This window comes from Elaeis guineensis, chromosome 3 (assembly GCF_000442705.2).
Source record: "Elaeis guineensis isolate ETL-2024a chromosome 3, EG11, whole genome shotgun sequence".
NCBI classification, from domain to species: Eukaryota; Viridiplantae; Streptophyta; class Magnoliopsida; order Arecales; family Arecaceae; genus Elaeis; species Elaeis guineensis.
This window is the reverse complement of record NC_025995.2, coordinates 108,645,928-108,668,503: the sequence shown is the minus strand read 5'-3', so window position 1 is coordinate 108,668,503 and position 22,576 is coordinate 108,645,928. Positions and strand designations below refer to the sequence as shown.

At 36.1% G+C, this 22,576-nt stretch overlaps 1 protein-coding gene across 4 annotated transcripts; it reads left to right on the top strand.

Moving 5' to 3' along the window:
- Window positions 1-5,886: 5,886 nt before the first annotated feature.
- LOC105041044 (DNA mismatch repair protein MSH2) lies at window positions 5,887-21,445 on the top strand. 4 transcript variants are annotated; one of them, XM_010917838.2, is made up of 14 exons: window positions 5,887-6,177; window positions 6,282-6,331; window positions 6,418-6,450; window positions 7,923-8,996; window positions 9,459-9,633; window positions 9,700-10,013; window positions 10,099-10,209; window positions 10,292-10,381; window positions 10,468-10,539; window positions 11,461-11,571; window positions 14,340-14,466; window positions 17,168-17,367; window positions 19,652-19,804; window positions 21,082-21,445. In XM_010917838.2, the coding sequence occupies exons 1-14, from the start codon at window positions 6,126-6,128 to the stop codon at window positions 21,280-21,282; spliced, it is 2,763 nt and encodes a 920-aa protein (XP_010916140.1). In that variant the 5' UTR covers window positions 5,887-6,125; the 3' UTR covers window positions 21,283-21,445. The 4 variants fall into 4 exon arrangements, with proteins under 4 accessions (XP_010916140.1, XP_073110420.1, XP_010916139.1 ...); XM_073254319.1 differs by lacking the exon at window positions 9,700-10,013 and having other exon boundaries at window positions 9,459-9,524; XM_010917837.3 differs by having other exon boundaries at window positions 5,888-6,177; window positions 9,459-10,013.
- Window positions 21,446-22,576: the final 1,131 nt, after the last annotated feature.

Genomic DNA, 22,576 nt, shown 5'->3' with positions numbered 1-22,576 from the left:
TGTTCTACTGATGTTATACCTATACAATACATGAAAGGGGAGTTCAGGGCTCCCCAAGCACGTCACATGCCACCTGTTAGAGCACACACATATCAGTGCCCTGGCTATTGAATCCCCTTTCAATGGTGGAGAAGCCCGAAGGGAGGGCAAATAGAAAGGTCAACCATCAAGCTTGCAGTAGAGGAGAAGGTCCATGCCCATTGATGATGTTTCTCAACAAAAGGGAGCACAAGTTCACACCAGAAGCTACTGCTTCTGCCTAACGTACATTGCCAACTCAGCATCCAATTGGATCTGTAGCCAACCTGTCATGAAGAGAGCGAAAAAAAAGAAAAGGGCATGTGGATTTGGAAGTGACATAACAAGAACGTGCATTCTCTTTTGATTATAGGCTTAAGGTTTAAGAAAAGAAATCTCAGAAGCTTTAATTAGAGGGAGCAAGTTTTTGGATAAAAAGAACGGAGGACATCGATGGAAAATATGGAATGTCTTATCACTCTCACTGCTTCCAGTTATATATATGTGGGAAGTTTGAAAGATTCATTCAAGCACAGACGAGTTCAAAGCTAAATAGAGAAGGTGAGGTGTTTTTTTTTTGGTGGGGGTCTGTCTCTGATTGTTTTTTCTCTTTTCTTTTTGATAAGATTTATTGACGATCAGAGAGATCAAAAAGGATGATAATAGATAAAAAGGGATCAAAGAGGGTGACAACAGACGAGTTTCAACTCCTCTTTTTTTTTTTGGTTTGCTTTTTCCTCATTAGTTTAGTCTGAAGCTCTTTCATTGTAGTATCAGAAACAACATTGTGTTTCTTATTAAGAATGGAGGAGAGTTGCTGCCCAAATTTTGGCAGCCTTCCACTTCTTTATTAAAAAATATCATATGAGGGAGGAAAGAGACAATGGCTTGCTGCCACGTTATAGCAGTCTTGCTCAATGTCCGCATGAAAGTAAAAAAAAAAATATATATAATATCATGGTTGCTGCTACCACTCTACAGTCTTTCAGTGAAGAGAAAAAGGAAGGAAGAGAGGGTTGCTGCCATGCCATGGCAGCCTTCCTCAATGCCCCCTAAGAGAGAAATTAAGAGTCACGGTTGCTGCTAAATAGTAGTCTTCCAATGAAGAGAAAAAAGAAAGGACAGAGGGTTGCTGTGATTAAGGATTCGATGAATCGAGAGAGATAAATGGGTTAAGTGGGAAAAAGCAGCATACAGGTTAATGGGTTTAGAATGGTCTAGCTCCAGATCCGTAGTCACAGGTTAATGGGTAGACCAAATGGATCATCGATTCATGGGCTAATGGTTTAACGGGTCCAAAATATTTGGATTCAAATTGTTGGGTTAGTGGATGCAAGAATCGGATTTTGAATATTTGGGTTAGCGGGTTATTGAAGCCCGTTTGCTGTTAGGGTTAGGGTCAGGGTTAGACTGGCTTGGGTTAATTGTTCAGCTAGGGTTTGGATTAGGGTCAGGGGGTTGGGTATAGTTTGAGTTAGGGTAGGACTAGGATTAGTTACTGTTGGGGGTTAGGGTTAGGGTTATGATCAGACGTCTGATTAGGATTAGGGGGTCTACAGTTAGGGTTAGAGTTAGGGCGGGCTTGCAGACAGGGTTGGTTTAGAGAAGGAAACATCGGAAAAAAAATAGAAATAAACATTTGAGAAAAGGAAGAGAGGGATGGTGTTTGGATCAGAATGAAAAGAAAGAAAAAATATAGAAAGAAAATAAATAATAAGTGAGGGATTATGGTTATGGTGCAAGGAGAGTTGGATCGGACAAAAGAACAAAAAAAAAAGAGAAACAAAGCAATAGGATTAGGATCGGGATGAAGAACAAAAAAAAATCAAATAAGGGATGAAGAACAAGAACAGCACTTTAACCACTCTGCATAGGTCAGCTTTGAGGGCTTGTATGCTGTGCCGGCATCGAAGGGGAGGAAGGCGACGACGAAGACCCAGAGGTGGATGGCCATGCGATGGATGACGTCCACAGCTCAAAGGGAGAGGCAGTGGAGGACATCGGAGACAATCTGTAGGGTGGATGCTGGTGGAGAGAGGGAGAGGGAGTGGCAGAGGAGGGAGCTGGCGAGGACAATGACAGTGGTGGTGCCAAGGGTAGGGAAAGGAAGCAGGGGCGGGGGAGGGGGGGTGCGATGCAGACATAGGGGGTGGCTGGTTGGTGGCAGGGGGTGAGGAAAGAAAACAGGAAGGGCAGAGTCCTAAGGCCCGGGGGCCATCATCGATGAACGAAAATGTTGGCCACGTAGAAAGGGGGTCGGGCGGGAGATGAGGGAGGAGAAGGGGGCGGTAATGGAGGGTGAGGGGCGGCCGATCTGGAGGTTTTGGAGTGCACCGGCCACCAAGGGGGGGTTGGATTCATGTTGGGGTTGAAGCCAAGGGGGGTCGATGGATGCCGGAGGGGTAGAGCTGGGAGGACCTCATGGTTGGCCTCAAGGTTTAGAGGGGGGGTGCAATAAGAGAAGGAGAGCATTGGTGGGGGAATATGAGGGGGAGGGGAAGGTTTTGGGAGCAACGACGGTGGTGGATGGGTGAGAGAGGATTAGGGCCCATGGGAGAGAAACGGGGAGGAGAGATTGTGGGGGGACGGGTGAAGAGAGGGGGCTGCACCATTAGGGGATGGCGGACGAAGGAACAAAAGAGGCTACGATTTGCGGATTGAGAGTGGGGAGGTATGATCTAGAGCATAGAGAATGAGTTAGAAAGTTTTGGATAGAATTTTTTTAAAAAAAGATATTTTTGCAAAAAGCTCTCTCTACTTATTATTTTTATAGAGCAATCCATCATTTCATTGTAATTACAAAAAAAAATTAAATTATAAAAAATATTTTAAAAAATTATTAATAAAATTTTGTTAAATTTTAGCAATATACAAAAATAAAAAAATATTACTTATTTTGAAAGAAAGGTTGCATAGATTCCAAAGTTGTGGTAGCATTTTTGATAAATTTTTTTTGATAACTACAAAAATATTTCTTAGTAGTAAAAATATAATAATCTAATATATAATATTCATCTAATATTATAATAATAATACAATAGTATACTATCTAGATATAATAATATATACAAATATAATATAATATAATGTAATATATTATTGTATATAATAATATAATACTATGATAATATAATAAAATAATATGTTATTATATACAATAATATATATTATATTATGTTATATTAATATAAGATATTAACATAATATACATAGTATATTATAATATACTATAATATATTATAATAATGGTATAACAATGTATAATAATATTAACATGATATATTAATATATTATACTATAATAATATAGTATAATATAATATTATATTATACTATTTTAACATAATATACTATATAATAATATTTATATAAAAATATTATAACATATTATTATAGTATAATATAATATCTTATATTATTATAATATATAATTATTATATCTTTTTATGAGTAAATTCTTTTTTATCAGTAAATTCTAAGGTATATATAAAGTACAGTTTATAATTTTGTCTAGAATGTAGTTATTGGTGTTGGACCGATGGAGTGTTTTTCAATTTTTTTATTATATTATTGACGATCCAAAAAAAGATATAAAAAAAGTGATATATATATTTTTTACATATGCAGTGCAATATTTTAGTATTAGAATTTCACTTTTATTTATTTTTTGTTATTCATCCCAAAATTTTGGTAACGTATACTTTTTAGTTATATTAAACTTCAAATTTTGAAAGTCTAAATAATTTAGGATATATATGATATTTTTTTTTAAATTTTTTATATTTATTATTAAAAAATAGTAATTTTAAAAAGGACTCCCATAGCAATAAGGAGTGTAGCACAATGAGCATATGTTAGAGAAATAGTCAGAGAATTGAACGAATATAAAATAGAATTCAATATTGACATGCTTGACCATATCAAGATAGTCAAAAAAAAGATCCAAGAAATCATATTTGCGGAAAACATTATGAATGAAGAAGAAAGATTCTTAAAATTGAGAGCGACTTTATCTGAACTTTGGCAATGTCTTTTAGCTCATTTTTAGGGATCACCGACATCATAAAAAAACTATTCCTGATTAGTGAAGAGTTTTGTTGATGAGTACATAAAAAGAAACATAACTCGATTAGCCATTCTTTCTTTGTGTCCTAATTTTCATTATCATGGACATATTGTGTTAGGTGATTCATATCTATTAAAAGCAATACCTAGCCATATTCCTAGAGAAATTATAGAGTCTATCCCAAAAAAAGTTCGATATATTCATCCTTGATCTATTGTATCAAAAAATCTTTTATTGTGAATAGTTCTTTTGGTAGTGTAATATTCGCCTCTAATGTAAATACATGTATGTTATTTCCAATCTATGAAATACCATCATGTGATATATGACTTTATATTCAACTATTGAAACAGGTATAAAAAAATAATATGCTATCTTACACACTAAGAAAATAAAATTTATATATATTAAAGCTTATAAATTGATTGTGTGATGTACAACTCAATAGGACAATAGCCGCAATTACACTTGCGGGAGAAAAGCAGGTTGTATCTATTAATCCTGTACACGAAGAAACAACGAACAAAAGAACAATTAAAGAATTACTGGAGATGGATCAATAAACCACTCAAGTACAGTAGTCAATATACGCAAAAGATTTAAAAGTATATTTTTATATATTTTATCCTGTAACAACTTTTTTTTTTTTTATAGGACATAAAATTTACGTGTAGAGCAAAATTGAAAGCGATTGATATCTTTTACGATTGGTGGTACAAAGTATGTTACAACTGTAGATCTATAATCAAAATATATAGTGATAATTTTTTATGCAACCAATATAATAAAAATGACTAACCTCCGACGCCATAATAAACAAATGATGTTTCTTTTTAGATTTTATTATAATTTTATGTAAAATTATATAATTTATTTTTTTCTGAATAAGTATATGTTCATGTTATCTAAATTTTTAAGGTACAAATTGCATGTGATAGTTGAGGATCATACTGATGATGTCAATTTTATTATATTCAGAAAATAAGCTTAGCAATTAATTGGTATACCGGCATTCAACCTTGCCACTAATCCAAGATTAAAAAATTTATTTTTCCAGATGTTATAAAAATAATTCTTAACAACTGCCATACCTTTCAAATCATGTTTGGTTTGCGATATATTGAAAGTGCTAATCATAATTTTTGAGTAATAAAAATTTTTAAAAATAATAATCAACTCACGTAAAGCTTCCCGTGCCGAATCATTTTCGCTACAACTCTCAAAAAGAGTATTAATTTTAATTTTTAAAAAATATATATATTTGAAAATTTTTGAATATATCACTCTTCAAAAAATATGTTCTCTTACAATCCGGTATTAAATTTTTGGATCAATTATTTAAAAATATTTTTTCTATATATATATATTTTTTCACAGAGATCCCACAACACCACCGGTCCGAAAAAAAATTACATATTGGACAATCCAATATTATCTAACTATTTTTTTCTATACTTTCTGTTGTATTTTATGATAACATAATTTTTTTTTTTTAAAATATTAATGCAGCATTGTTTTTTTTTTACCAACAGTATAGTTGAAGAGAAAAAAATTGAGAGAGTACGGATCTGTTTATGATTTTCTTGATGATGATGTATATTTTATTTTTTTAAGTAAAATTATATTTTGTTTTATGTCGATCAAAATTATAATTTTTATTCAAATGCGCTGCGCAGAGCGGATCTTTGCTAGTTTGTATATATCAGCTGGTTACCGATAAAATAAAATAAAATGATCGACCGGCCATCCTGGTCCGTTTCCTGCAAGGGCCCGCACATTTGATACTAATCAGTAATTACAAACCTGCGCGCTCGGTGGGGTGCCAGGATGCCAAATCCAACGCCTCTGCCGCGCGCGTCGGCACGCGTTCCCCTTTCCGTCGCTGCGCTTTCCCGCCACTCAGTACATCCCATCCATCATCATTTATTCCATTATTTATCGCCAATAACCTCCGATAAAGCTCAAACCCCTCTTCCACCTCCAAACCGACTCCACTGCTCTCTCCTTGCGGAGGAAGAACAGAGCGAAAAAAGGGATAAAAAATGGAAGACGATTACTCACCGGAGCCCAACAAGCTTCCCGAGCTCAAATTAGGTATTTTAGAACCCATCAAACCCCCTCTACTGGGTTTTCTTGTTCCATTTGTTGGTTTAATCTGTTTATTTGTAACCTATTTTTTGGCAACTCGTCTTCCTCAGATGCCCGACAAGCCCAGGGGTTTATTTCCTTCTTCAAAACCCTACCCCGTGTAAGTCTCCTGCCCTCGATCTCCATCTAAATTCTTAAACCCTAACAAGAAAGTTGAACAAGAAATATCTGCATTTGTTTTTGTAGGATCCTCGGGCTGTGCGCTTCTTCGATCGCCGGGTAAGTCGATCTTCCTTGTGTGTCATTTGTTACCTGTAGATAGTTCTACATTTGGAGGTTCCAAAGCCCAGGTCTTTAGACGATGGTATGCTTTCTGAAGTCCAAACCGTTGAAAAAATGGGTGTTATTTTCCATTATTACAGAAGTTAATAAAAGCCAAAAAGTTTGTTAATGATTCCCCCCAGCATCCTGATGCTGCATATCATGTTTTACCAAGCAAATTATCATTTTGTTCCTCGCATTTTTAGGAGAAAAAAGAAGTGGGGATGCAGAAAATGATATGCATATTGTCTTAAATCAACAGTTGTCGGGGGTTAAATTTACGGGAAATGTGTGAATTATTAAATGGATACATCAGAATTATATCAAGTATTAATTCATCCACACATTTTTTTGGTTACATAATTGATTTCTTCTGGCTGAAAATGCTCATATATGTAGTTTCGGCTAGAGAGGAGATTATATTTGTTTATTTATTATTTTCACATGAAAATGTTGCTAATAGATGTCTCTTGTTCTGAATTCTGATTTTGAGCAACTTACCTTCACCAAAAACCTGTATTGCATCAGTCCAAAGAGGAACGCTGGAAAAGGATTGAAGATAGAGTGGTTTCATTATTTGATTTTCCACAGTATGCCTTCTGCCTAGCCCTTGAGTCTTATGAGATGCATAATACATATTAAATATAAAATGAGTATTTTCTTGAAGGAACTCATGGAAAGATAATGAAAGGTCAGAGCTAAGAGGCACGGGATGAGTAGTGCAAGGGGTTGTTGTGCAAATAGTAGATAGCTAGTGTGTAAGAGAATTTTCGTTCTTGTTCTTGCTGTTTTTTCGTATTTATTCTTTAGGTTTTGTCCTGAATACTGTTTTGTTGTTACCTTAATGAATCTACTCTGTTTCTTGTTTCCCTCTTCCTCTTCTTCTTCTTTTTCCCTCAGAGTTGGGTGGTGGTGGTTGTTGGTGGTGTAATTTGGTTCATTATCATGTTTTTAATGGTGTGGCATTCTATGCTAAGGATTAAAGTATTGAGTATTGCTTCCCATATCAATACCTTCTTACTAGTACGGTATTGTATCTACACATGGTATGCCTCTTGATGCTGGAACTGTAGAACAGAGGTGAAAAATCATGTTTTGGCATGGTACTATTATGGGAGATGTATCAGTATTGGTGCCTTCTAGGTACAATCAGGCATGGCTGGCATGACTTGTATGCATGGGTACTTAAATCCTTGTTCTATACCACGTAGCTCAACTTTTTCCTAAAAAAACTTCTTTATTGTACCCTATAGTACTCAAGATAGGTGCTATTTCCATTTACTATTGGCCATTACCTCTTGATAGTTGGTTCCATAATTTTCTAGTGTACTTGTTCAAAATTACGTGGCTTTTTCTGGAACTTGCATTACAGTTAACTTTAAAAATTATCTTATGTCCATCTATTAATTTCTGCTGTCCTATTTAACCAGGATTATTATACTGTTCATGGTGATAATGCTGCTTTCATTGCAAGGACATATTACCACACTACTACTGCTTTGAGACAATTGGGGAGTGGTCCTGACGGTATTTCCAGTGTTAGCGTAAGTAAAACCATGTTTGAAACTATTGCTCGCGACCTTTTATTGGAGAGAACAGATCATACCCTGGAGTTTTATGAGGGAAGTGGATCAAACTGGAGGCTGACAAAAACTGGTACACCTGGTAACATTGGTAGTTTTGAAGATGTTTTGTTTGCCAACAATGACATGCAGGATACTCCAGTTACCATTTCATTGTTTCCTGTCTTCCGTGAAAACCAGTACACTGTGGGACTAAGTTTTGTCGATATAACCAAGCAAAAACTTGGTTTGGCAGAGTTCCTTGATGATAGCCAGTTCACAAATGTTGAAGCAGTTATGGTCGCTCTAGGTTGCAAGGAGTGTCTTCTACCCATGGAAAGTGGGAAATCAGTGGAATTCAAAGCTCTTCATGGTGTACTGACTAAATGTAACGTTCTTTTAACTGAAAGAAAGAAATCTGAGTTCAAGTCAAGAGATCTGGTACAGGACCTTAGTAGGGTCATCAGAGGTTCTACTGAACCTGTTCGGGATCTACTATCTGACTTTGAGTATGCTTTGTGTGCTCTAGGGGCTTTAATCTCATATGCTGAGTTACTTGCAGATGATGGCAATTATGGGCGTTATACCATTGAAAAGTACAACTTAGATAGTTACATGAGATTAGATTCTGCTGCCATGAGAGCATTGAATGTTCTCGAGAACAAAACAGATTTAAACAAAAATTTTAGTTTGTTTGGTCTAATGAATAGAACCTGCACAGCTGGCATGGGTAAACGGTTGCTAAACAGGTGGCTTAAACAACCTCTCTTAGATGTGGATGAAATTAATTGGAGACTGGATCTGGTTCAGGCATTTGTAGAGGATGCAGAACTTCGCCAAGGACTGAGGCTACATTTAAAAAGAATTTCAGATATTGAGAGATTGACACATAATCTGAAGAAGAAGACAGCTAACTTGCAGCCAGTCATAAAACTCTATCAGGTGACATCCATATTGCCTTATCGTCTTCTTCTTCTTCATATTCTTTTAAGGTTTGTTGTTTGATTTGACTAGAATTTCACGGAAGTTTGCTCTCTAAGATTTGATTCTGTGAGCCTGTATAACTTAAATGTACAATTACAACTTCTAATAGAGCTTGGAGGTTCCTGAACTAGGAAAATTGTATTGGCCAAGGCTCGCTGTCTTGGTACTGGATCCTGTACTGGTACCATTTTATTACAGTGTTAATATGCAGTTCGGTATAGTATGAGATGGCGTACTGAGTGTCTATGAGACTGGTATGGCATGGTATAGGATGTACTGGACGGTACCATTTACTCATGTATTGTATGAATGTACATTCAAGTATCACTAGTACTGATATTTATTTGTATAATTGGTTGTTTCCTCTTTTTAGTTTATCAATGTATTTATTTTTATATTGTATTCTATGTTATTGTGCAGTCAAGCATTAGACTTCCACACATCAAAGATGTTCTTGAGCATTATGAAGGGCAATTTGCAGCACTGGTAAGAAAAAAATATCTGGACCCATTAGAACATTGGATGGATGAAGATGGACTGAATAAGTTTATTGCTCTTGTTGAAGTTGCCATTGACCTTAATCAACTTGAGAACGGTGAGTATATGATTTCGCCTAAATATAATCAAAACTTAGCTGCACTGAAGGAACAATTAAATGCAGTGGAGCAGCAAATCCAAAATTTACACAAACAAACTGCAAATGATCTTGATCTTTCTCTTGATAAGACATTGAAGTTGGAAAAAGGGACACAGTTCGGACATGTTTTTAGGATCACGAAGAAAGAGGAGCAAAAAGTGAGGAAAAAGCTAAGTACCCATTATATTGTTCTGGAAACTCGAAAGGATGGAGTAAAATTTACAAACTCCAAACTTAAAAAGTTAGGAGATCAATACCAAAAGGTACTTAGTGAATACATAAGTTGTCAGAAAGTGATTGTTGCTCAAGTAGTTGATGCTACAGCCTCATTTTCTGAGGTATACAAAATCAAAATGTCAAAGGCTCTTTCCATTTCTTTTGTAACAAATATCAGTCCTAAGTTTGTTGGAACCTGATCTCCAGGTATTTGAGACACTTTCTGTGATTCTTTCTGAGCTTGACGTTTTACTAAGTTTTGCTGACCTGGCAACCAGTTGTCCAATTCCATATGTACGACCAGACATTACACCCTCGGTAAGATAAATCTTTTGTTAGTTCATTGAATTGCTTTCCTTAATGAAGAGACAGTTTTGCTAATTCTAATTTACTTTTACAGGATAAAGGTGATATTATACTAGAAGGGAGTCGGCATCCATGTGTGGAGGCTCAAGATGGTGTGAATTTTATACCTAATGATTGTACTCTTGTAAGTATACGTGCAGCTTATGTTTTCTGAGAACTCCAGGAGGATTGTTCTAAGGTATGTTTCCTTTGGTTTATCTTACAAAATAGGTACGTGGGAAGAGTTGGTTCCAGATCATTACCGGACCTAACATGGGTGGTAAATCCACATTTATACGACAGGTCTGATTTCTCTTGGTGGTACTGTTAATTTTTCTCATTCACACCATAAACAAGGCGGAGCATCTTTGGGTTATGCCCCTAGCACAGAAAACTAGCTGAGCTTTTAGACAAGCATTGTTACATAATTATTGCAACTATATATAATAATTTACCTTTGAGGCTCCATCTTGCTTAACAAATTCTTTTGAGGCTACATCTATCTTAACAATTTGGATCAATTAATATGCCATTTGGAAGCTGTGTATGTAAAGAAAGACCAGTCCATGATATTCAAGCTACTTGATGTGAAAGCCTTTAGGTATTACCCCATCATCAGAATTTTGTCCATACTTTATATCAGTAGTACTTTTTTTTGTCTGGTATTAAAATATTTATTTGAGGCTATTTCAGTAATGATTAGTGAAATGAATGGAATGGAATATCGGACAAGAGATACAATGATTCAGATTAAAGAAGCAATGCACTAGACTAACTGGAGGACCCCAGTGGAACCGTTCTTTTGACGCTAGTTGGGGAACAGTAACTTATTCAGCTAAGGTGAAGCCAAGTAGATGCATTGACTGTCTGATTGCAGAAAGTCCACCTTTAAGGCTGTTATTGAAAACAAATTGTGATATAGCTTAATAAATTAGTGCAAAGTTTTGTTGCTGCAAGATTTAGTCTAAAGGTAGTTCATGTATTGTTCATTATCACCTTCTGTTTAGCAAAATTAGTCTTAAAAATCAAAACTTGAGTTTTCAACATCAATTTCGTTACTATATGAAAAATTGAAAAGTTGAGGGAATGTTTTGCATATTTATGCTCCTTCGTACTTTGATTGCTGTCATATAAAGGTTCCTTCAAAAGTTGCTGCATATTATTTTTTAGAACATACCTTATTTGTATCACATGCCGTTTTATCTTACATATCAGTGTTGGCAGGTTGGTGTAAATGTATTAATGGCGCAAGTTGGCTGCTTTGTTCCATGCGATAGAGCAAGTGTTAGCGTACGCGATTGCATTTTTGCTCGTGTTGGTGCTGGTGATTGCCAAGTTAGTATTCACTCTACCATACTATTTTTTCCCCTGTTAGGAAATAGCCCCTCCGAATGTGGGGGTGAGGCTTGCATACATCTGACCGTTCCCAGAGCCCTGGGTCCCGGGACTCTTGTGCATTGGACTGTCCTTCTTTGGCAAGATGTGGACTCCATTAGCTATCTTGGAGATCCTGCTGTTTCAAGAGTTTGAAGATACGTAGGTGCCATGGACAAGGTCACTGTGGAAAAACTTCAGCTAACAAATCAGCAGCATTATTACCTCTTACCTCTTAAAAGAGCAGATGTATAAATTGTAGGCATTTAGTATCCCAAGTGGGCACCTTTCTGTTGTTATTGACCATACGTGCACCTCTTTTTTGATTCTTTTTCCATTGTAGAAGAGTTAATGAATTTGACTCTTTCATATGGTGGCAGTCTCTAAAAGAAGTATCTATATATTCCTTTTTTCTTCTGCAGTAATTGTGTTTGTGAAAGCGGAGCGGAGTGATTTGAGCTTTGTCCTCCTGCTCCCTCTTCTATAGTACATGTGCTCACCATAAGCCTGCCTTTTTGTTATATCTCCTTGGGACAGATTCACATAGTCTTTAGAATCTAATTCTTAGGTTTTGTTCTTCAAACATTTAGCTTCAAGTCAGTCTTTCACATAGTCTTTGTTATTGGTTCTTTCCTTCTTCCTAATTGTATTTGTAGGTACTTGAATTATATCTATCACTACTGTTATATTCATTTTTCCACTCATTAATAAGTAATTTTTCTATACAAATGTTACAAATTTCTCAAGTAGTTCACACTTTTTTTCTTTTGATAGCTAGCTTTTTAACCTTGACAAGTTTGTCTAAGCAAATGTTAGGCATGACATGTATAATAAAATTGGGCCAAATCAAATAAAAATTAAAAATTCGTGATTTTTTTCTATTTCTTTCATATTTTGTGAAAATGCTTGTTTTTATAAACTTAACTATAGATATGGTTTTTGTGCATTATTCATAAGCATGGCATCTATCAGCGTCTATGATGATTGGTGAGACATTTGATTGATTTGGTTTCAGTTTTTAAACTTTGGGATAACATTTTTGTGGCATAAACTTGTCAGCATAAATTTTACTATGAGAAAGAGCAGATGATTTCACAATCAGTTTCATTTTAAAACAACAAAGCAACCTTAATTGCCAATAAAACTGCTGTTAGATCAGTGTTGGGGATTTTGGACAATGTCATTGTTTTTATTATATTGACTAATATAGACCAAATAATCTATAGTTGATGCATGCCAGTATGGAGCCCCATGCATGTGCCAATGGTGATCATTATCATGACCTAATCAATCACTGTAATTTATGCTGATGCTTTTATGACATGAGGTAGCTTGCATTCAGGCTTGGTCAGCCCATATGTCCACCTTTTTCCCTTCTAAAGTCCAAGATTGTCATGTATGCTAAAAAATAATAAAACAAGGCTTGAACTGTCATCTGAAACTCTGAAATTAAAACTGAAATTTTCAATTTCATCTGGAACCAGACCAAGACAGGGGTCTGCTTCAGAATTTCTGCTGAAATAAATTCATAGGGCAGACTTTAATGTATGCATATGTTTTCTATTCTAATTATTTATTATCCTTCATTTTTTTTAAAAAAAATGTACTGGAAGGTGTTTTCGCTCGATGAAACTTGAATTTTGCAAGGGTTGGAAGCATTCATAAGCACTGTGATGTCAGATTCGAAAGTGATTTGGAGGAAAAGCAAGTTTTTTGACAGATTTGGCCATCCAATATCTCAAATTCTTTTAATACTTTTGTTATCATAAATTACATTCTCAATTACACGGTGCTGTCCAAACATGGGGTTGTAAACATTTTGTCTGAAAAAATAGCTTTTGGATTGTTCAACGTGAAACTATGGAAAAGATACATCTGAAGGTCTTTGACATTGTAACATGTTTATAAATGATTTCTGATTTATTTTTCTTATTGATCTCATCTCTTTTTTTTTAATTGTTTTTCTTGGTATTTTTCGATGAAACTGCCGAAATCATAACTCATTTGATTTGATCCAAGATGAATACCAGAATGAATTTCAAAACCTTCAGATAAAAAGGATGCTAGGTTGTGCTTGTCGCCTGTATTCTTGTTATTGTGCAAGCAGTAATTGTGTCCATCTAGAATTATCAGAAGATTGTTGAGAAGAAAAAACTTCTGCATATTAGTGTTTGGGCATGCAGAAATATATGCCTTTTGTAGTGCTAGTTGAAATTGATTGCCAAGAGGCCTCTAGAAATCATTGCTTGGGGTGTCTTTGTATATGAAACTTAAGAATTGGTGATTGCCGGGAAACTTCCAAAGGACTTTGATTGAGTCTGAACAGGTTCTGAAAAGATTATTCCATGTCCCAGGTTATTAACCATAACCTGATACTTTAGCTTTGTCTTTCTTTCTTTCTTTTTCTTTTTTTTTGTTTATTTTTATTTTTACGTCTTTTGTCTTCAAATTCACTCTGAAAAGTTCCACAGACCCTCCCCCTACCCCACCTCCCTGCGAGCTTCAAATTTCTTAGACCCTTCTATAGTGTTTGTTATAAAAACATGGCTAACTTTCAAATTCATCATCAGCTCAGACCAAGATTTGAAGCTGGTTCTTAGCTTTAGGTAGTGCTTTTGTAGGTATTCATCTCATGCTTGACTTATGACCTGTGTTTTCTTTGTTTATTATTAAAAAAGCATCACTTTCTACACTTTGTTTTAATTTTATATACCTGTTCTGTTTCGCAGCTTCGTGGAGTTTCCACCTTTATGCAGGAAATGCTTGAAACTGCCTCCATCTTGAAAGGAGCCTCTGAGAAGTCGCTGATAATTATTGATGAGTTGGGCCGTGGCACTTCTACTTATGATGGATTTGGTCTGTTTTGTCATCTTTTTGCATTTTTATTACTTGGAACTAAAATCAGCTAGTGTTTATTACTTTATTTATGCTATAAAGCTCCGAGGAAATGCATTCTATCATGTGTAAGGGAATATAATTTATGTCATTTTTACCTTATGCTTTTTTTCTTCCCCTTTCTTTTGTTCCTCCTCACATTTCTTATACCCAAAAGGAATTACTGAGTAACTTAGTTGAATTGATATGACCACTATAGATTGGCACTAAACAAATGAATGGGAGTACCTACTCCTCGAAAGGTAATTTAGTTGCATATAGTAGAGCTTGAAAAATTCCCATGAAGTTAGTGACTTCAATTAGCTGAACAGAAATTATTAACATTTTTTGTCAACAAAATATATTTTCATAAATGCTAGAGTTATGTATTACATATGATTGACACTTTTTCTTAATAAACCATAGGGTAATGTTTTGTATGAGAGATGCAGTCTCCAACTGTACTTTTATTATATATTGCTTCTTTCTCATAAGTGGCTTCATTGCATTCTATCAGCTTTCCAAGACATGCTTATTAAGATACGGACAATCCACAATATCTTTGACTTTGTAGTCTCTTTTTAAGGAAAAGAAATAAATATAAAATATTTGAAATTTGAGATTTAAATATTATTCTCATCATTGCAAACTTTGGCTTAGTTGTTGTCAAAATTTGAATTGGTCAACAACAGTGATTTTAGGAGTTGAAATCTCGAAAAATTTGGTGTTTTGGGTCATATGGATTTGACCATTATAAACTTGTGCCAGATCATCAGAAGGTGGCTAATTTATATGTTTTGATTCATCTTTCATTTGTGAAGAATAACCAAAAATATTAGTACTGTAGCTTTTTCTCTAGCAATCTTTGGAGCTTGAGCTAAGCATAGTTCAGTTTTTTGCCCCTAATTTTGACTTTTCCGCTTCTTTAAGGGCCACCAACATCTCTATTCAATTTCCCAGCTAAATATGAACACACCTATTTGATTCTTGCCCTCCTAAATCTTGGCAAATAATTTTCAGGGTGACACCCCCCCCTCCCCCCCTCAAGATTGCTTATCCCTTATTTTTTTTTTGTGGATTTTACATGGATTTTGCTGACTCAAAGGGAATATCTATTGTGCACATAAAAATCATTGTGGCCCATGACTCTTATGCTCATAGACTGCTCTATGGGATACAGTAACTTCATACCATCAAAATAGCTAGTATATGGATGCAACATTTTGATCCTAAACATGATCAAACACATCAAATCACCTACAACCATTTCGCTGGGGCAACTTACAGAAATGTGATAGTTCCTCATTCAGTCCAAGATTTTCTTTTTGATCATCCTTCCCTAATAGGGGATGCATGCACGGATGATTCCATGTTGAAAGGCTAGTTCTTACTCAAGACTTGGTCAGAATCACCTGGGAAGCTCCATATAATAAGCACACATTTCATTGTTTTTTTCCACCCCAAAGTGACTATATTAGGAACAGAAGTACTAGTTCCATCAAGATAAGGATATGCAACTAAATGTGGAGTTCTGTGTCATGTGTCTCAAACCATTTTGAAGTTTGTCTAATCTCTCAATCTATGAACCACTTAAACTGAAACTCATATGCACATGTTAGGGTAAGCTACTGCCATTCATGGACCGAAGAAATTTCCATCTAATAAGCCTGTCCCACTATTGGAGCTGTGAAAAGTCGATGCCCAAGCATTTGCATTAATTAATAAGCATGATCTCAATTGCAAGTAGAATCCAATCCCCCACATGTTATAACAACCTAGGACCTCACCAAAAAGACAACACTGAAGGTGTTTTTGGCTTCCCTGGCCCTCACATACTCCCTCAACGAAGATCTGCCATCCTCATTAAGCTAAGGGTCTAATCACTAAGATACGATCATATCAAATGCAATCACAAATACCACAATCAGCCCATGGTTAGCTCTAAAAGGGTTCATGCTGTAGTGTCTCCTAGTTCATACATGGGCCATGGGCGATGCCATCTACAAGGACTTAGGATCTCATCCAAAAAACCTAATCAGAAGGTATTTTAGGTTCCTTGACCCTATTTAAGGACCCTAGTTCTCCCTAGTGCACAATTGGTGTGGGACTAAACACACACCTATACAGGTCCTCGCATATGCATTGGTCTGATGACTGACTGCTATATTCTTCTGTGAATGTGCAACCTATGGATGTTTTGAGTTATATCTGGGTCCTGACAAGTAATGCATGTGACGATTAACTTATATTGCAAAATGTAAACTATATGCGTGTAAAAACTTGCAATGAAAAGTAGTGTCAAAAATGATGCTTCAGGACATACAACTTTAATGCACTATATAAGTCGTTATATTTTTAGATCAGTCTTCTATTATTTTATGATTTGCATGTGATATTTGCTGAATAAAAAGGTGTATTTATGTGGTCAGCTGTTTTGTTAAATGTTGCTTATTGCACTCTATTTACATTTAGATCTTCATCATTTTTGGTGATAGTGATTATTATGGCTTGAATATTAATTGTGATCATCATGGAAGTACTCCCTTGGGTATGTTTGCTGTTTTTTGTATTTTAACTGAAGATTTACTCATACTTTAAATGTCTATTCTCAGATTTCTCGAATGGGAATGTTTGACCATTGAATTTATTTTCTAGCTTTAATATTGTTCGATTCATTATCCAGGTTTGGCTTGGGCTATTTGCGAGCACCTTGTGCAGGTGACCAGAGCACCAAGTTTATTTGCAACTCACTTTCATGAACTGACTGCATTAGCTCATGTTGATGGTCATGAGCCCCATAGTTCACCCAATCTTGGAGTGGCAAATTATCATGTTGGAGCACATATAGATCCAGAAAGTCATAAATTAACAATGCTTTATAAGGTGAACATATAGCTTGCAATAATTTTATATAATTCAATGCATGTTTTCTTTTGATACATGTTCTGTCCTTTGTGTATATTTTGACCATCTTATTTCTGGATCAGTGTTTTTTTCTTTTTTTTTTTTCCTCTTTTTTGTGGGTGTGGGGGGTGGTAAAACTATCTGGTTCAGTGTTCGCTAGTTGTTCTGTGCTTTGAGTTTGCCTTGGTCATGATTTATATTGCATGTCACTCAATTATTTGGAGAAACTAATGGTTGGTTGAAGCTTCTTAGATTTACTTAGCAAACTGGGCATATTGATATTTATTTCCATAGCCTTTTTTTCTTCAATATATTTAATGTTTGACATTTTCAGACAGCTTATAAGTTACAAGAAAACCCTTGAAACAAGAAAAATGGTACTGGTGTAACTTAACATTAGAAGATGGAGGAACAGAGGGAATAATGAATTAACATAATACTGGTGACTTCTTCTTCTTTTCTTTTTTTTTTTTTGAGATTTTGGAAATTATGTTCCCTTAGCAGTAAAATAATGGATGTTAGTCAGATATATTTTGAGAACTTCCATCAAGATGAGATTGTAGACTTTCATGATCTAAATTTCCTGTTTTTCATAAATGTTCAATATCACTAGAGAGCCTTATCGGTAATACAAATTGTGGATGTTAAACTTTAATTCAATGATCACATGTGCTGATATCCAACTTTTAATCTCATTTCTCAATTGTGAGCAATTTCCTTCTGTACATGCCTAGCTTTTTTTGAAGTGTCATGTATGATGTATCACATCAATAGTTCATATAATGCTTGTTTGCTGCTGTGCCTGCACTTAGGCATGCATTGACATGAAAAGATCATAAGATATTATTCAGTGGACACTGACCATCATGCCTATGCTCAATCAGGTGAGTAGTTTAAAAGGAAATTAATATAGACAAAATGCCATTTTGTGGATATTTCTCTGTCATCCTTCCTTAAAACAGGACTTTAAATACATGCTCCACATGAATGTTGTTTTTTGGTGCCAATATTGATGGTAACCTTAGAATTCGTATTATTAAAAATCAAAGCAGTGCATTGCATCTTGTCCTAAATCTAACATGGCTGAGCAGCATCCTAGAATTTCTTCTATTTGCTTTATTGTGTTGGAATATTGATACTAAACTATCATTTAAATCAAAGTGTTCATATAGTTCAACAAAAGAAAGGAAAAAATAGTTTTTAGGTAAACTACATCTTTTACTTCTATCTTTACCTAATCATGTTGCTAAAAAGTCATGAGAACAGGCTTGAGTTTTTGAATATCAGGCAATTTTCAGGACAGCTTGTAATTTTTATGGCATTCTGTTGTACAAAATGGTTACTAGAGCTTGCTTGAACGGATGCCCTTCCAGATGCTTAAGCTAGGTTCAGATATTTTACCATTCGGAGTAAAGAATTAAGGATGCCACATATATAAAGGTCTCATGGATGATCAATTTTATGGAAGTTCATTAAAGGAGAGACTAGGACTAGTCAACACTCTGTTCCCACCGGTTATAATTATATTGCTTACTGCACATTGGCAGATTATATCTCAAGGATTTGGAAGTTACAGATAAAGTCTTAGATCAGAATCCCATAGGATTTCATATCATGCAAGATATACTAAAAAGGGTGTCCTAGTGCACAAGGCTTTCATCACTAGGGGATCTAGGGAGGGTTTTCTTATTTTGAACCTGCGCACCCAGGTCACTGTGGAGCAACATACAAGATATATTGAAAACTAAAAATGAACATAGAGAAGTTCTTCTGCTGCCTATTTCAGCCAAGCCTCTTTTTTTTTTTTTTTTTTGAGGGTTCCAGAGCCTTGGTCTATCCATTGGATTCCTTTGTTTCTTTCGCATCAGTAACTATGCCAAACCCATTCAAACATATTACATAATCTTGGAATTGCATGGATGTAACTATGAACACTGCTGATGTAGTCATTGCATTGTCTATAGAGCAAACTCTCATATAAGTTCTGGGAACCTTGGCTTTTCATATTTGCTACTGTTTCTTTTAGAATCAGTAATTTTATTAGAAAGAAAGATCAGCATAGTACTAGTGTTAGTGGCACTCTATAACTTTCAAATGGTTGGTGTAGTCAAAATTTTTTCCTGTTGCATCACTAGCTATCATAGTCTTGATATGTCAGCAAGTTGTGCTTTCTTGCTGTTGTTATTTTGCATGCATTAAGTGTTTCACATTGTCCATAATACATTTTTCTGTCCTTCGTTCATCATATTTGTTCGTTTTCCAGGTTGAACCTGGTGCCTGTGATCAAAGTTTTGGTATTCACGTGGCAGAATTTGCAAACTTTCCTGAAGCTGTTGTTACTCTTGCTAGAAGTAAAGCTGAGGAGTTGGAAGATTTTTCTGAGACATTTAGCATTAACAATGATTTGAAAGAAGAGGTATATCACAAGAAAAACTCACCTTTCAACATATTTGATTTTAATTCGCTACATGATGAAATTATAGTGATTTACATGATTGTTGCTCGTGGTGAATTTTCAGTATGTTTTCCTCTTCATTTTGCATCTCAGAAGTTCTTAGTAGAAACTGCTCTAGTGGCTTCATTTGGTTTGGTGTTTTATGTGCCACCATCAAAAATTGATTGCATCCCCGTTGACCATGTTGAATGATAACCTTGCTGCCTTGGTAGCTGGAGCCTTTCCCTCTTGATAATCTTGTCAAACATACAAGGATTGGCACCCTTCCTCTTCAAAACAGTCTTGTCAAATCAGTTTGGTAGTGAGGGACAAAGTGTTATATATGTATGTATATCAAGAAAACTCTCCTCCAACATAATCTTCTTCTTCTTCTTTCTCTCTCTCTCTTTGAGGAAGGATGAGGCATGGAATGGCAAGTCAAAATTCATAAAGGAAATGAATGGTAGTCACAAGGATACAAGAATAAGAGCAAGAAGAAAACAGAAGATGAAGGATCAGTCAACTATCCATTGCTGCTATTGGTCACAGCTAACAAGCTTAGCTAACCTCTCAGACCAAGTTTTCTGAAATACCCATAGCCTCCTTCCTGGATTTTGAGTTCCCCACCTTGTACCATTTTACCAGACCTGGAGTCTCCTAGGGAAAGGTTTACTGCTGAATTTCTTTCTTATCTCCCACAATGTGGTGCCATATCTCCCTGTTGCTGCTAACTTTTCTCCCCATCCAGCCCTATCCCCGTTGTTAACCCAAAACTCAGCGCTTATCAAGAAGGGTAAAGAAAAGAGATTCTTTCCCCAGGCAGAAGCAGCTAGGATGGTGATAGAGCGCATTGTTGAAGATATTGTTGTCTATGGTAGGGGGAAGGTCTGTGGAGATGGTTTGTTCTCGGCAAGCTGATCTTCCTTGTCTCCTGACGTGAGCAAACTTCAGCCTTTGGTGCTTTTGGGACAAGCATATACATGATATGTGATTATCAAACCCAAATTGGAGAGCCTTTCTTCAGTATCCAATCAATGCTTTTCTTGGAGCCACCAGAGATCAATTTTATGTTTTGTTTCTAATTCAGTGTTATCATATGTACTTTGAAATTTATGTTCTTGACCAAAGCAGTTCTTCAGAAAAATGTGGCATAATCAGGATTTATCATCCAATCATTTGTTCAATTAGATTTAAGGGAAAATCCAATCATCTTCCAAGAGTCACCTTCAAACTGATCTTTATTGTTGTCTTGCCTACAGGCAGGATCCAAGCGCAAGCGAGTATGCAGTCCTGATGACATCGCCAGAGGTGCAGGTCGGGCTCATAAATTCCTGCAGCAGTTTTCTGCTTTGCCACTAGACCAGATGGACTTGAACCAGGCCATGGAGCAAGTTAAAAAACTGAGGTCTGAGCTGGAGAAAGATGCAGCTGGCTATCCTTGGCTCCAGCAATTCTTCTGAAATCAATTGTATATCCTGTTGACTATTATTTTGGCTGTTCGCTTCCCTGCCTTTTTGTTCTCTACAAATATTCAGAGGGGGGGAGATTGCTTAAATGATGTGTAAATTTTGCAGTATCTAACGGGTTCAGGTTATTAACGGCTAGAGCCAATTTTGGTGTCAAGTTTAATCGTGCTATACCATAGCTCCTTGTTAGGGATTCCAATCATCAAGCCTACCAGTTTGACTTATTCTTTTCGGAACACCGATATTCCTTTTATGAAAAAAAAAATTCTAGATAATAAAATCTACGTCTAATAGAGAACCGAACTAAGTGGAGCCGGCTGCTACACCCATTAAATTAGAGAATTTGCCAATTAACTCGAGTCTGAGCTTGAAGTCGTAATATAATCGTAAATAGATAAATATTTTTTTATTTGTTTTCAGTAGAATTTTGTCAGGCCTTGAGGCCGAATGAATTCGTACTTGTTTCATAAACATTTCAGCCGGCACCTTGAAAACCTAGGGGCACGAGTAGGAGACCGTACCGGCCCGAACGTGCGCCCCACGACACCGTTTCCTTCACTCCAGTTCCCGCCGCCTCTTCGGCACGGCGCACACGCTGCCCAGCGAGGATGGTTGAGTTTTCTACCGCCTATCCCTCCTTAACCACAGCCTATGTACCCCAACCACTGCTGTGGTCCTCACGGATGGGCAAGAACGTTATTGCAGTGACAACTTGGTCAATCCCTTGTGTGTCATGTCTTGAACAAATTCACGTGGAAGTAAGTTTCAATGAATTCCCTTCAATGGGGGGCCTGGTACGTTGCTATCTCATGTTTCTCAGCTCATCCAGACCAGCTCACCTTAAACAAGGATCTGATTTGACTAGACCCAGGAAGCAAGTAGTCTCCACTCTTCCAAATCAGAGATCAAAACTAGTTCGAGTAATATAAATGTATCAAAATTGGCCTAGACCTATGTTTCCCACTAGCGTCCCTTCTCCAAGCACGGACTCAGGTTATGAGGAGTCACACACGTGCTTTACCAGCTTCGCAATGAAATAATGTCGATTGGATGTATCATCGCTCTCTCTCCCTTTGGACTCCATTGAAAAATGAGCATTCCTAGTTTCCACATACTCGTCAAAATTTGAAAATCTAACCTTGCTTACGGGCCTCCTCCATCGCTTCACGGTGGATCGGTAAACGCGAGTCCAGACTTCGGACCAGTATACTGCTGCTTTCTGATGATTCAAAGTTAGCTGCTTCACGTGGCCATTAATTTCTCCCATACCAATTATATTTAGTCCATT